The following is a 13,772-nucleotide window of genomic DNA, read 5'->3' on the forward strand; positions in this document are numbered from 1 at the left end:
CACAGCTATGAGCACATTTCAGAAATGTGAAAAATAAACAGTGAAATGTCTCATGCTTGCCACACATGTATTTTTCCTTCTGTGATTTAGGTTGGCTGATTCTAAGCCATAAAAAGTTTATAATAAGAAAGAAAGAAAAAAAAAAAAAGAATTAAATTTGCCAGCTTAAAACTCTTAACCCCACTCCCAAAAACTTTCCAACTCAAGGTTAAGATGTGAACAAATGTTCCAACCAATATGTTCATGAAAGATTTAATAATTACTTTGCTTATGAAAGTTTAAACAGCTGCGTAAGTTAGTAGAAAGGCTCCCACCCAGGCAGAATAGCTTGCTGTACCCATCAAGAAGGTTTTACAGATCATCAGACTACATATGCAGATGAAAGGCAAAGCTGCATTTGCTCAGCAGCCTCTAACTATTCAATTATGTATGGAATGAGTTTGTCCACCAGGTCAATCAGGTTTTGCTTATTTCTCCAATAAGGGTCTTGACAGCATCAATTTTAAAGCAGTTTCCAAAGGGATTGCTGAGCATTTTAATAATTTATTTGTAAAAACACATATACATGAAATAGGCCATGCCTTTTCTTTAGGTTATTTTACGGCATAACTCTATGAAAACAGAGTTCATAATCAAATGAATTTGGAAATTACGGGAAGTAGCATCACATTCCTTAAAAAAAAAAAGAAAAAGACTACTTTTACAAATTTTCATATATACTACTCCCTCTGCTTGGAATATTTCCCTCCCTAACCCCATCCCTTTAACTCTTAACTCCTACTCATGCTTTAGGAATAAGATGACTCTCTCCAAAAGGCCTTCCTAGGCCTCCTTGACCAGGATGGACGACCCTGAGATGAGCCCCCCACCATACCGTGTAGCTGCCATATTACAACACTTGCCACTTTCTATTACTGTTCCTTGTTTAATTGCTGATCTCCACCACTCTACCGCATGTGCCGTGAGGGCAATTGGATTCACCCAGCCTATAGTAGGAACTATAAAAAAAAAAAAATTTTTTTTTTTTATAGTAGGAACTGTAGAATGAATGAATGAATTCTGCTTAGCACCCCAATTTTTCTTTTCCCTCTTTTTCTCCCCTATATCTAATGTCTAGCAATTCCTGCCAATTTTATTTCCTAAACATTTCCTGATTCCTTCCCCACTTTTCCACTATTTCAACTGCCTCATTGACATTGAAATTCCGTCAGTTCCAACTCATAGTGACCCTATAAGACAGTAGAACTGGCCCATAGGGTTTCCAAGGAGCGGCTGGTGGATTCAAACTGCGAACCTTTTGATTACAGCCAAGCTCTTAACTACTGTGCCACCAGGTCCTCAACTGCCTCAGTCAAGCCTTCATTATCTCCTGACTGAATTTCAGAACCTGTCTCCTCGGATGTATATAGTATCTGTCTTAGGCTGTGTTCTCTAGAGAAGCAAAACCAGTGAAGCATAGATATATAGAGTAAGAGACAGACAGGTTTATAACAAAGAAATGGCTCACACAGTTGTGGAGGCTTGCAAGTCCCAAGTTAATGGGTCAGTTGTCAGGCTGGAGGTTTCTGACTCACACAGCTGCAGGGGCTGATGAGCCCAAGATCAGCAGGTCAGACAGCAGGCTGCTCGTTTATGGGCTGTGGAGGCTGATGAATCCAAGATTGGCAGGTAAGATGGCAGGCTGCTGGCTCAAGTCCCAAGAACTGGAGGTAAGACCATGACAAGCCAAATCCAGGATCCAGAGCAGAGCAAAATCCAGAGAGCTTTGCCAGAAAGTCCCTATATATTCGATGTAGGCCACACCCCCAAGGAAACTCCCTTCCAACGGACTGGCTGCTCTGCTCATAGCAGATCTCATCATGGAGGTGATTACATCATCACATAACTGCCACACTACATCATAACTGCCAAACAACTGACAATCACGGCCCAGCCAACTTGACACACAACTTTAACAACTAAACCAGTTGCCATTGAGTCAATTCTGGCTCAAGTCAGCCCCACATGTTACAGAGTAGAACTACTCCATAGGGTTTTCTCGGCTGTTATCTTTACAGAAGCAGATCACCAGGCCTTCCTTCCATGGCACTACTGGGTGGGTTCAAACCACAAATCTTTAGTTTAGTAGTCAAGTACAAACTGTTTGCACCACCCAGGCACCATATATAGTATACCCAAACCAAACCCAGTGTCATGGAGTCAATTCAACTCATAGTGACCCTATAGGACAGAATGAAACTGCCCCACAGGGTTTGCAAGGAGTGGCTAGTGGGCTCTAACTGCTGACCTTTTGGTAGCAGCTGAGCTCTTAACCATTGTGCCACAGGGCTCCATATGTAATACTAAAACAAAACAAAACCCATTGCCTTCAAGTCGATTCCAACTCACGGTGACCCTACAGGACAGAGTAGAACAGCCCCATACGGTTTCCAAGGAGTGGCTGGTGAATTCAAACTGCTGATCTTTTAGTTATCAGCCAAGCTCTTAACCACTGTGCCACCAGACCTCCAAATATAGTACAGAGTGATATAAAATGCAAATGTACCATTTACAGCCCTCCAGTTTCTCCTGCTGTCTAAAAGAGAAAGCCCCTGTTCTTCACATGGCATGCTAGGCCTTCTGTGGTCTATCCCTTCTAATGAACTCTTCCTATTTCTCCACTCTGAATGGAAGGCTAATATATAGTGAGGCCCAGAGAGGTTAAAATAACCTACAGACAAAATATAAGAGGCACGATTTGAATCCTACAGGCTGTGTTTCTAACCAAACTGCTATACTGCCCATACACCCATTGTTATTGCTAAAGCCCTAGTGCCTGGCACATACCAGATACTCAATAAATGTATGCTGAATTAATAATTGGATAAAAACTCTAATACATAACCTACCCAATGGATCTTCTGCATCTATCCTATTGTTTCTCAAAATGTGTTTCATGTTAAGATAAACCCACAGCCGTCAGGTCAATTCCGACTCATAGTGACCCTATAGGATAGAGTAGAACTGCCCCATAGGGTTTCCAAGGAGCACCTGGTAGATTCGAACTGTTGACCTTTTGGTTAGCAGCCATAGCCCTTAACCACTACGCCACCAGCGTTTCCCATGTTAAGATACTCTACGAAAAAAGAGTTCCATAACCAACAGTTTAGGGAGTACTACAAAGCCCTTCGTAAAGATTCCCAGTTCACATGAGCACATTAAAGGCTTACGAAGTGCCACAGAAAAGGAGCCTCTTTAACTTTTTGAATAGATGAGTTCGTAACTGTATTTGAACACAGAATTTTTGTAAATGCCTACCAACAGCTCTTCCCTATGAAATAATGCTCTGCTCCAACACTAGCTTTACAAAGAGCTCCTACTAAGACTTGTTACCATCTAACAGTACAGAGGGTATACCACCAACCTTGTGGTAAATTTCATCTTCAAGTATTTTTAAAATAATGGCATTTTAGGCCTGGAAATGACCTTAGAGCTTTTCCAAAATCCCGCGTTCTACAGATGAAGTATTAATTGTGCCAAAGTCACTCAGCACATTTGTGGCACAAACAAAGCCAAAACCAAGGCCTCATGACACCACCCAGTCCTCTTCCATTATTCCACACTAGGGGTTCTCAACCTCGGGCGATTTTTGCCTCCCAGGGGAGATTTGGCAATGACTGGTGACATTGTTGATGGTCATGTCTGGGGTAGGGGATACTATTGGCATCTACCAGGTAGAGGCCAGGGATGCTACTAAGCATCCTACAATGCACAGGATAGCCCCCACAACAAAAAATTATTTGACCCAAACTGTCAATAGTGCTGATGTTGAGAAAGCCTGCCCCACACGAAGGAAAAGTAAATTGTCCTTTCCCAATCAATGTAACAACTATGGTTTTCATCTCTATGTGCTCAAATTGCCTATGTAGTGCTACATTATATTTGAAATGATGCTAGTATACGCAACTGAAATTGTTCTTTGAATCCATGAAAATAACTGCTTTAGGGAAAAAGTATGTTTGAAAAAGCAATTCCCCTCATTAAGGCTTTATCAAAATGGGTTTGGGTGTTATTAACCAAAAAAATCAAAGCACTTTTCCTCACTATCCCCTCAAAAGAATTCTTGAATACATTAGCATTTTAACATACTGCACTACTAAATGAAACTTCATAATAAAGCCTAGGAAATCACTGGTGATCAAAGGAAATGAAATCAGCCCCCAGAGTCAACATAAGGGAATTTACAACCAGTGAGAATCTCTCCTACAGGTGCAATAAATGCCTAGTTTAAGGTCAATTTGCTTCTAGTCGGGTCAGTTTGAGCACAGTCTTCCTTCTGTTTTTTGTTTGTTTTTCAGTGTGTAAAGCCATGGAAGCACCATAAACTAAGCACAGGAAAGTACTACCTGGGCTAACATCCAGGCAGGGTCTGCCCTGCACTCGGGACTACACAGAGGGTGCCCACGAAGCCATTCTTGCTTTCTACCCTGGCTTGTTTTCTGTTGTCATAGATGCCCATCAGCCCTGACTGCATAACAGGGAGGTACCTATAAAGCAGCACTCTCTCTCTCTCTCTCTCTCTCTCAGTATCTCCCCATCAGTTTGCTACTGGGTTAACGAACTATGGTTATGTAAGATGTTATCATTGGGGGAAGCTGGGTGAAGGGTATACCCAATTCTCTGTACTATCTTTGCAAGTTCTTGAGAGCCTAGAATTATTTCAAAATTAGAAGTTTTTTTGTTTTTTTTGTTGTTGCTGTTGTTTTGTTTTTCTTTGTAAATGATGTGATTGGTACTAGATTTATTTTGGCTATGTCTGTGGTCCTCTGCTAAAAGAGAAACATCTGATTACCTGATGATGGGGTAAGGGGGTATAAACGGGACAGGGGAACATGTCAACAGGGCATCATAACGAGTCATTAACACCACAAAAGTGATATATTCTTGAGTTCCTCTTCCAAAGTGACCAGGAGCTAAAAAGGAATGAGGCCAAGAAAGACTTTATGGAAGGAGGATGAGAAGAACAAGACCAAGCATGCCTTGGTTTCCCAGGTAATGCCCTTTCATGGATGCTCTGGGGAAACTCTGAGACAACAAGGGACAGTATACATGAAAGCTCTTTGTGCCTAGGAAAGAGATGTCAGAAGAAAAAGCATGACGTGAAGACACAATTTCTCCTATGCAATGACTTGGTAGGGATGGCATTACCTGTATCCCGAGTTTGCATCAATCTATGTCCCACAGATCTAGATAAATACCCAGCTAATGTGTGTCCAGGCATAATGGAATCTCTTTTGGGTGAAAAGAAATGGGAGTCAGGAAATACGGAGTCATGTCCCAGATGTGTTCCTGTCATGTATTTGCTGTGTTCCCTTGGCTAAGTCACCCCTGGGTTCAGTTTCCTCATATGAGAGCCAGGGGATTGGTTTGTTGTTGTTGTTAGGTGCTGTCTAGTTGGTTCCTACTAATAGCGACCCTACATACAACAGAATGAAACACTGCCTGGTCCTGCGCCATCCTCACCGTTGGTATTATATCTCTAAAATCCCTACCTCTCTATCTCTGTCTAAGGAGTCCTGGTGGCACAGTGGTTGAGCACTCAGCTACTAACTGAAAGGTCAGTGGTTCAAACCCACCAGCCGCTCCATGGGAGAATGATACGGCAGTCTCCTTCTATAAAGATTTACAGCCTTGGAAACCTTATGAGGCAGTTTAACTCTGTTCTACCGGGTCACTATGAGTCGGAATTGACTCAACAGCAATGAATTTGGTTTTTACTTTGGGTACTTCTGTCTATGACTATGTTAAGTATTAGGATGACCTCTGCTGAATTAATAAAGAGCTATTCATGCTGGCAACAAGTCTCCTATGAATTTTAAAACACAAATTAGCTCCTTAATGAACTAGAAATAATATCCCTATCTTAGTGCCAGGGTGTATCTGCTCGGAAGTCAAAGAACTCTCTTCCCACTCTGTCAGACTCATTCTCAACAATGGATGGGCCTCATATATGATTTGGTTTCTCAGGGATAAAGCTGTCTGAGAGAAAGGACTTCAGAGGCCTAATGTCAGAGCTTCCCGATGTCTGCTTTTTCCCCAATGAAATACACTTCTTGATGCGTTCGAGGTCTGCTGAGCTCTACACGACATGCTCAAATTACGGAGGAGTGCAGATTTTGATCCACAGTGGAGAGAGAAGTCTTGGCGTGGAGAAGCCAAAACGTGACACCATGGGTTATTCAGGGAGAGGACAGGACTTAATGTCTACAATATAGAGCCCAAGTGGCATAAGCAGTTAGCAATTGACTGCTAACCTAAAGGTTGGTGGTTTGAACCCACTCAGCGGCTTCGTGAAAGAAAAGGCCTGGTGATCTCCTTCCATAAAGATTACAGCAAGAAAACTCTGTGGAGTAGTTCTACTCTGTAACACACAGGGTAGCCATGGATTGGAATCTACTCGACAGCAATGGGTTTGGTTTGTTGTTTGTGTTACCCTCTCTGCCACTTTCACATATTTTGAACTTAACAAATTATTTGTGTATCGGCATTTTTTTTTAACATCTGTTGTTACTTTGGCCCAATCTTATGACTAGATTATGAAACTGGGTTTTGTTTTTGTTTTATTATTGTTGTAAAGATATATGTAATACCACATTTGCCAATTAAACATTTTCACTTGTACAATTCGGTGAGATCAGTTACAATAATCACGTTGTACAACCATCACCTATATCCTTTGCCAAATTTTCTATGAAATGGGATTTTGAGATGTATCAATGCTGCATCAATCACATGTACACTTTTCTAGAGCTGAAATTCACCACATCTTGATCTAGGGTTCCTGGGCCAAAACTGAATGATGCTTTACTTGCTAACTTCTTTGTCTTTATTGAGTTGCTGTAGCAGCTTCCGTAACGAGATGGTAAGGGATTGTGCTATTATCGGTAAAGACTATCAGCCACAGCCTGAGTGTTAGCCCACCTTCCTCCCCTCTGCCTACCTTCATGTCTCCCCAGCATATTCAACCCGTAGGCAGAACAACGGTAATTTCGACACACCCTCTTTTTTTTTTTAGAAATTCTACTGCAACGAATTTGTTCAGCCTTATTTGTAGCACTAATCTTTAATACGGTATGGAACAAGTTACAAAGGATGTGTCAGAGATAAGGAAGTCAATCTAAACCATCAAAGCCAAATTTATGTCACTGTCAGCACTATTGATAATTAATAATAAAGTTGAATGACTTTAGGAAAGTTTGCCAGAGTTTAGGAGAGCTGAAGCCGACACTGCCTACAAAAGAACAGGTCTCAGCTGGCACTGAATCTCCACATACATTTCCTTTCCCCCTTTCTTCATTCCACTTCATCTTCATTTATGAACAATACCATATAGCTTCCTTTTAACTGTAACTGCCTGCCATCCAAGCCTCCCAAACTATCCTCCCTCCCTTTTCCTGTGTTCTGCTAACCTCTAATCACTCACCCCATCATTTATCTTTATCACAATTTTTATCTTATAGGGTATGGGGGAGGGCAGCCTGAAAGCAGAGGAACACCATGTCAAGATCACTGTTTTAAAGGATAATTTTCAGCTGCATTGCAAAAATCAGAAGCAGGAGAGAGACCAGAAGGAAAATAAAAATCAGGAGGGAAATGGCAAGGGCCTGTATTTGGACAGCAATAGTGGGAAAGGTGAGGTAGGCAGATTTTTAAAAGGTCTGCTAAAGGCAGGCTGAACAGGACACGGTGCCTGGCTATACGACAGTGATAAAGAGGGGAAATGAAAGATAAACTTGAAGTTTTCTAACTGTGCTGACAGGTGAATATGGCTCACTTAATAGAGACAAGAAATGAAGGTGCAGATCATGTAGGAAGGAGTTGATGTGTTCAGTTTGGACATTTTGAAATTGAGATGCATTCAGGGAAGATATTCAAAATGCCGACAGAACAATTAGTGTTCTAAATGAGTTGAAAAAATTCCAAGTTAAAAAAAAATAAAAATTGAGAAAATTCCCCAACAAGCCCTGGTGGTACAGTGGTTAATAGACTGGCTGCTGACCAAAAGATCAGCAGTTCAAACCCACCAGCTGTTCCTTAGAAACTCTACTCTGTCCTACAGGGTTGACTATGAGTCAGAATCAACTCAATGGCAATGAAACAAAAACAAAAAACCAAACCCGCTGCCACTGAGTCAATTCTGACTCATAGTGACCCTATAGGACACAGTAGAACTAACTGTTCCATAGGGTTTCCAAGAGCAGCTGGTAGATTCAGATTGCTGACCTTCTGGTTAGCAGTTGTGCTCTTAACCACTGCACCACCAGGGCTCCCCATGTTTTTTTTTTTTTTCGGTTTAGTCTACTCCTTTACTATCTCTCTTTATTTCACTGAAAACAAGGTACCTCTTTTTTATTGACAAGCTACTTCATGCTAAGTCCTGGGTTAGGCATTAGGGAAAACACATAAACAAACAAAAATAACAGAAACAGAGTGCCTGCTCTCAGGGCATGTATGAGCTCTAGTGGGAGGTAGGAAACCCTGGTGGTAGTTAAGTGCTACAGCTGCTAACCAAGAGGTCAGCAGTTCAAATCTGCCAGGCACTCCTTGGAAACTCTATGGGGCAGTTCTACTCTGTTCTATAGGGTCTATAGAATCGACTCGACAGCAGTGGGTTTGGTTTTTTTGGTGGGGTGGGAGATAACACCCTAACAATGTACAAAGTGCTGTGGGTTAGGATGAGGTAAGGGTTACCAGAGGAGGCTTCATGGGAGAGGTAGCATTTATCAGGTCCGGGATAGACTGCATTTACTCAAGTTCACAACTAACTTAACACCTGGAGGGAGACTACACGTTTGCTGGGCCTGCCCTGTGCTTCCAGGCCAATTATAAGGCAGATTCTCCCTAAAAACACAGCCACATGAACTTTATTTTGCTGCGCTCATTGAAAGTCCTTCTGTAGAAGTTATGTTGTCACTTCTTTGTGTGACAACTTTTGTTAATCTTCTACCTTTCACATCTTGGTACCAAAAAAAAAAAAAAACCCTGTTGCTATTGATTTCAACTCATAGAGACCCTACCTATAGGACAGAGGAGAACTGCCCCGTAGGGTTTTCAAGGAGAGGCTGGTGAATTCGAACCGCTGACCTTTTTTTCTTCCTTTTTTTTTTTTTTGGTTAGCAGCTGTAGCTCTTAACTACTATGACACCAGGGCTCCTACATCTTGGTATTTATGACCAACTCTTGGAGCACTATACAAGTCCATGCTAGAGGTGAAAGACTTAATCCTGAGTCCTGAGACCTCTCTGGAATTGTTCATCTATCCATGCGGACAAGGTGCGACTCCTACAGAATACAGAAAGTCAAGCATCTTGACAAAGATCAGAGTGCTTAAAATCCAAGCTGGCCTGGAAATTCCACATCTAGGTATTTACCCATGAGGAATGAAAACATATGTCCACAGAAAGACTTGTGCAAAAACGTTCACAGAAGCTTTATTTGTTAATAGTCAAGAACTGGAAACCATTCAAATGTCCATCATCTGCTGAGTGGGTAAACAAATTGTGGTCTATCCATGTCGTTGTGTGCTATCGAGTTGATCTCAACTCACAGCTATCTAATGGCCTATGGTCCTCCTGAGATCTTGCATTTTCATTATCTCTGTGGCCACAACCACAGGGTTGATGTATGCCAGAGAGAAAAGGCTCCTGAACTTACAAGAATTTTTATGGCAGCACAGCCCTCAAGTCTAAAAGAGGTCCTGACTCAAGATATATACAGAAGGTTTTGTTTTGGAGGGACAAAGTCCATCGCTATTTACTTTTTTCTCAGTTCCACTGATATCCTCAAACAAAATACAAGTCCTGAATATCATTACCTTCAAGCTCTATTTTCAGAATTTCAAAACTACTAATACAAGAGATTTGTACAGAAACTTTATAGAAGAGATGTGTTTCCTACCACTTGATGTTGAATGAAGTAAACTTACACTCAGTAGTGTCTGTGATGTGCCGAACACTGTACTGGACTATTGGATGTGCGATAATTCCGTCAGTTACATATATCATCCTTCTCTTTGCAGAGGTGGTCACTAAGACTCTATAATTAACCTGCCCAAGTTATTTAACATTAAACTAGCAAAGTACAGAGTTTAGATTTACCTCTAGGTCTATCTAATTTTCAAGCTTGACTAAGCAAGAATAAAAGTTCTCTGGAAGCTGCACATAAATTGTGATTTAAAGCTTGGTTTAACAGTCACGATGTCCTGGGTTCAAAACTCTTTTCCCAGCCACTTACTAGCTGTGTGGACTTTGTGCAAGAAACTACCCCCTCTAAGTTAGTTTCCTCATCTATAAAACGAAGGCAATCGATCCTACTTCATTGAGCTGTAAGAGGATTAAATGTGATAATTTACACAATAAGCACAACTATTAGCTACTAATATTATCTCAAACGCCAAGGTGCTCCGCATGGAATAAGTACAATGTATATATTTTTATATATACAAATACAGCTTTCAACTATTCAGGGGCTAGATTTCCACACAATGGATCCTACTCTGCCCTTCAATTAGTCCTGCCCTTCTCAAGTCAACTGAGCAAAAGTTTTCACAGGAAAAATTATCTATCAAGCTTCTGCATATAATGAGTCTATAAGGACCAGCTTTGCAGGTTCATGTTCTGTCTTTCCTAAACTTTCTCTGAAAACTGAAACTTGACCAGAACAGCCTCTTCCCAGACAATCCATCCTCCCCTTCACTCACCTGCTCCGGGTACTTGCTCCCAATGATCTCTGCTACAGTGTTGAAGGAATCAGCATCTGGGTAGCTCTTTGCCCCCATCTTCAGCTGAATGATGATTCTGGCTCCATAAGACGCCATTCCTGACATCATTTCTGCATCTTCCACTGTAATGCAGGCCGTTGGGATCTTGGGCACACCATCCTGGTATTCCTGAATGCCTGTGTGAGGACTTGAGAAAAGAAGCCAACAGGTTACCTTGAAAGTGAAAATACAACAAAAGTATCTTTAAAAATCCGTTGTATATTGACACTTGACTTTCAATGATCTTTATTTGCATATGATGGGTAAGGTGGCATAGTCCTGACTGGAACCCATGCAGTCTGTTCCAAAGTTCATGTCCTTAACCATTTTGCAGCGGAGTTTCTCTAAGTAAACAAATAATCACCTGAAATATGGTCACAACAGTGACATCAAGAATGCAGTGATAGAATCATTGTGCTTGTGCACGTGGAGGTTGGAGTCACTTCTGTGGGGGAGAAGCACCAAGCTATCATCTGTACAAGAAGAAAAATGTGTTGTGGCTAAAAGGAGGAGAAAGGCTGTTTTGTATTATGAGACAACTTGAAACAAATATGGAAATATTTTTAAAAATTTAGTTTTAAAAGAGAGGCTTTGAGCTATGCTTTAACCGAAGAGGGAAGAGACAAGTGGGATGTGGTGTGCACTCAGAAGCCATGGTTGTTGGGTCCTGAGGGAACTGGGGTTTCGGAGGTTTGGAGAGCTAACTCAGGGACGAAAAGGACAGCTTGAGAAAGCAGTTTTAGAAAATTATTTCAATAAACTAGATTAGCAGGTACAGAGGCTAAATCAACAGTAAATTAATCCAAATGTCAACTACTGTACAGCTGTTTCTAGTAGTATAAGAAGCATCTGTATCAGGCAGTGTTCTGCTGTGATTCATAAGGTTTTCACTGTCCAATTTTTTTCAGAAGTAGATCGCCAGGTCTTTCTTCCTAGTCTTTCTCAATCTGGAAGCTCCTCTGAAAACTGTCCACCATGAGTGACCCTGCTGATATTTGAAATATCAATGGCATAGCTTTCAGCAGTACACGAGCCACTACAGTATGACAAACTGACAGACAAGTGGTAGAAGAGCTGCCTCCTCAAAGTAGAGTCAACCTTAATGACACAAATGGATTAAAGCTTTTGGCACCTTCCTTTGCTGATATGGCATGACGCAAAATGAGAAGGTACAGCTACAAACATCCATTACTAATTGGAACATGGAATGTATGAAGTATGAATTTAGGAAAATTGGAAGTTGTAAAAAACTAAAATGGACTACATAAAGATTGATATTTTAGGCATTAGTGAGCTGAAATGGACATTGACCATTTTAAATCAGACAATCATATGGTCTACTATGCCAGGATTGACAAATTGTAGAGGAGTGGTGTCACATTCATCCTTAAAATGAACATTTCAAGATCTATCCTGAAGTATAGTGCTATCAGTGATATGATAATACTCATATGCCTATAAGGAAGAGCAGTTAATATGACAATTATTCAAATTTATGCATGTCAAAAATTAAGAAATTGAAGATCCTTACCAATGTCTGCAGTCTGAATTGATCAAATATGCAATCAAGATGCATTGATAATTACTGGTGATTTGAATGCAAAAGTTGGAAACAAAGAAGAAGGATAGGTAGTTGGAAAATATGGCTTCAGGATCAGACTAACAACTTATTTATTGGAAATACCTTTTTGCAACAACACAAATGGCGACAACACACCTGGACCTCACCTATAGGACATTCAGAAATCAAATCAACTACATCTGTTGAAAGAGACAATGGAGAAGTTTAATATCATGAGTTAGGATAAGGCCAGGGGCTGGCTGTGGAACAGACCATCAGTTGCTCATATGCAAGTTCAAGTTGAAGCTGAAGAAGATTAGAGCAAGTCCATGAGAGCCAAAGTACAACCTTGAGTATATCCTACCTGAATTTAGAGAGCATCTCAAAAATAAATTTTGAATGCTAATGACCAAAGACCAGGTGAGTTGTGGGATGACATCAAGGGCATCATACAAGAAGAAAGCAAAAGTTATTAAAAAGGCAGGAAAGAAAGAAAAGACCAAAATGGATGTCAAAAGAGAGTCTGAAACTTGCTCTTGAGTGTAGACTAGCTAAAGTAAATGGAAAAAATGATGGAGTAAAATAGCTGAACAGAAGATTTCAAAGGACAGCTCAAGAAGACAGAGTAAAGTATTATAATGAAATGTGCAAAGACCTGGAGTTAGAAAACCAAAAGGGCAGAACATGCTGAGCATTTCTCAGGCTGAAAGAACTGAAGAAAATATTCAAGCCTTGAGTTGTAATATTGAAGGGTTCTATGGGGAAAATATTGAAGGAAGCATGAAAAGAAGATGGAAGGAATACACAGAGTCACTGTACCAAAAAGAATTGGCCAATGTTCAGCATTTCAGGAGGTAGCATATGATTAAGAACTGATGATATTGAAGAAAGAAGTCCAAGCTGCAATGAAGGTATTTGGGAAAAACAGAGCTCCAGCAATTGATGGAATACCAATTAAGATGTTTCAACAAACGAATGCAATGCTGAAAGTGCTCACTCACTATGCCAAGAAATTTGGAAGACAGCTACCTGGCCAACTGACTGGAAGAGATCAGTATTTGTGCCCATCCCAAAGAAAGGTGATCCAACCGAATGCAGGAATTATAGAACAATATCATTAATATCACACACAAGTTAAATTTTGCTGAAGATCATTCAAAAGCAGTTGCAGCAGTACATCGACAGGGAACTCCCAGAAATTCAAGGCGGATTCAGAAGAGGACATGGAACGAGAAATATCATTGCTGATGTCAGATGAATCCTGGCTGAAAACAAAGAATACCAGAAAGATGTTTACTTGTGTTTTATTGACTATGCAAAGACATTCAACTGTGTGGATCATAACAAATTATGGATAACATTGTGAAGAATGGGAATTCCAGAACACTTACTTGTGTTCATAAGGAATCTGTC

The 13,772-nt window shown here is 40.7% G+C and overlaps 1 protein-coding gene across 3 annotated transcripts in view; it reads right to left on the reverse strand.

The window, feature by feature from the left end:
- The window catches only part of CPQ (carboxypeptidase Q), a 534,503-nt gene that overhangs the window by 284,735 nt on the left and 235,996 nt on the right, over positions 1-13,772 (reverse strand). For all 3 annotated transcript variants that reach the window (XM_049853887.1, XM_049853888.1, XM_049853889.1), the window contains exon 4: positions 10,739-10,946. In XM_049853887.1, coding sequence (XP_049709844.1) covers positions 10,739-10,946 — 208 coding nt within the window. The remainder of the gene's footprint in view (positions 1-10,738; positions 10,947-13,772) is intronic.

This window comes from Elephas maximus, chromosome 15 (assembly GCF_024166365.1).
Source record: "Elephas maximus indicus isolate mEleMax1 chromosome 15, mEleMax1 primary haplotype, whole genome shotgun sequence".
Lineage (NCBI taxonomy): Eukaryota > Metazoa > Chordata > Mammalia > Proboscidea > Elephantidae > Elephas > Elephas maximus.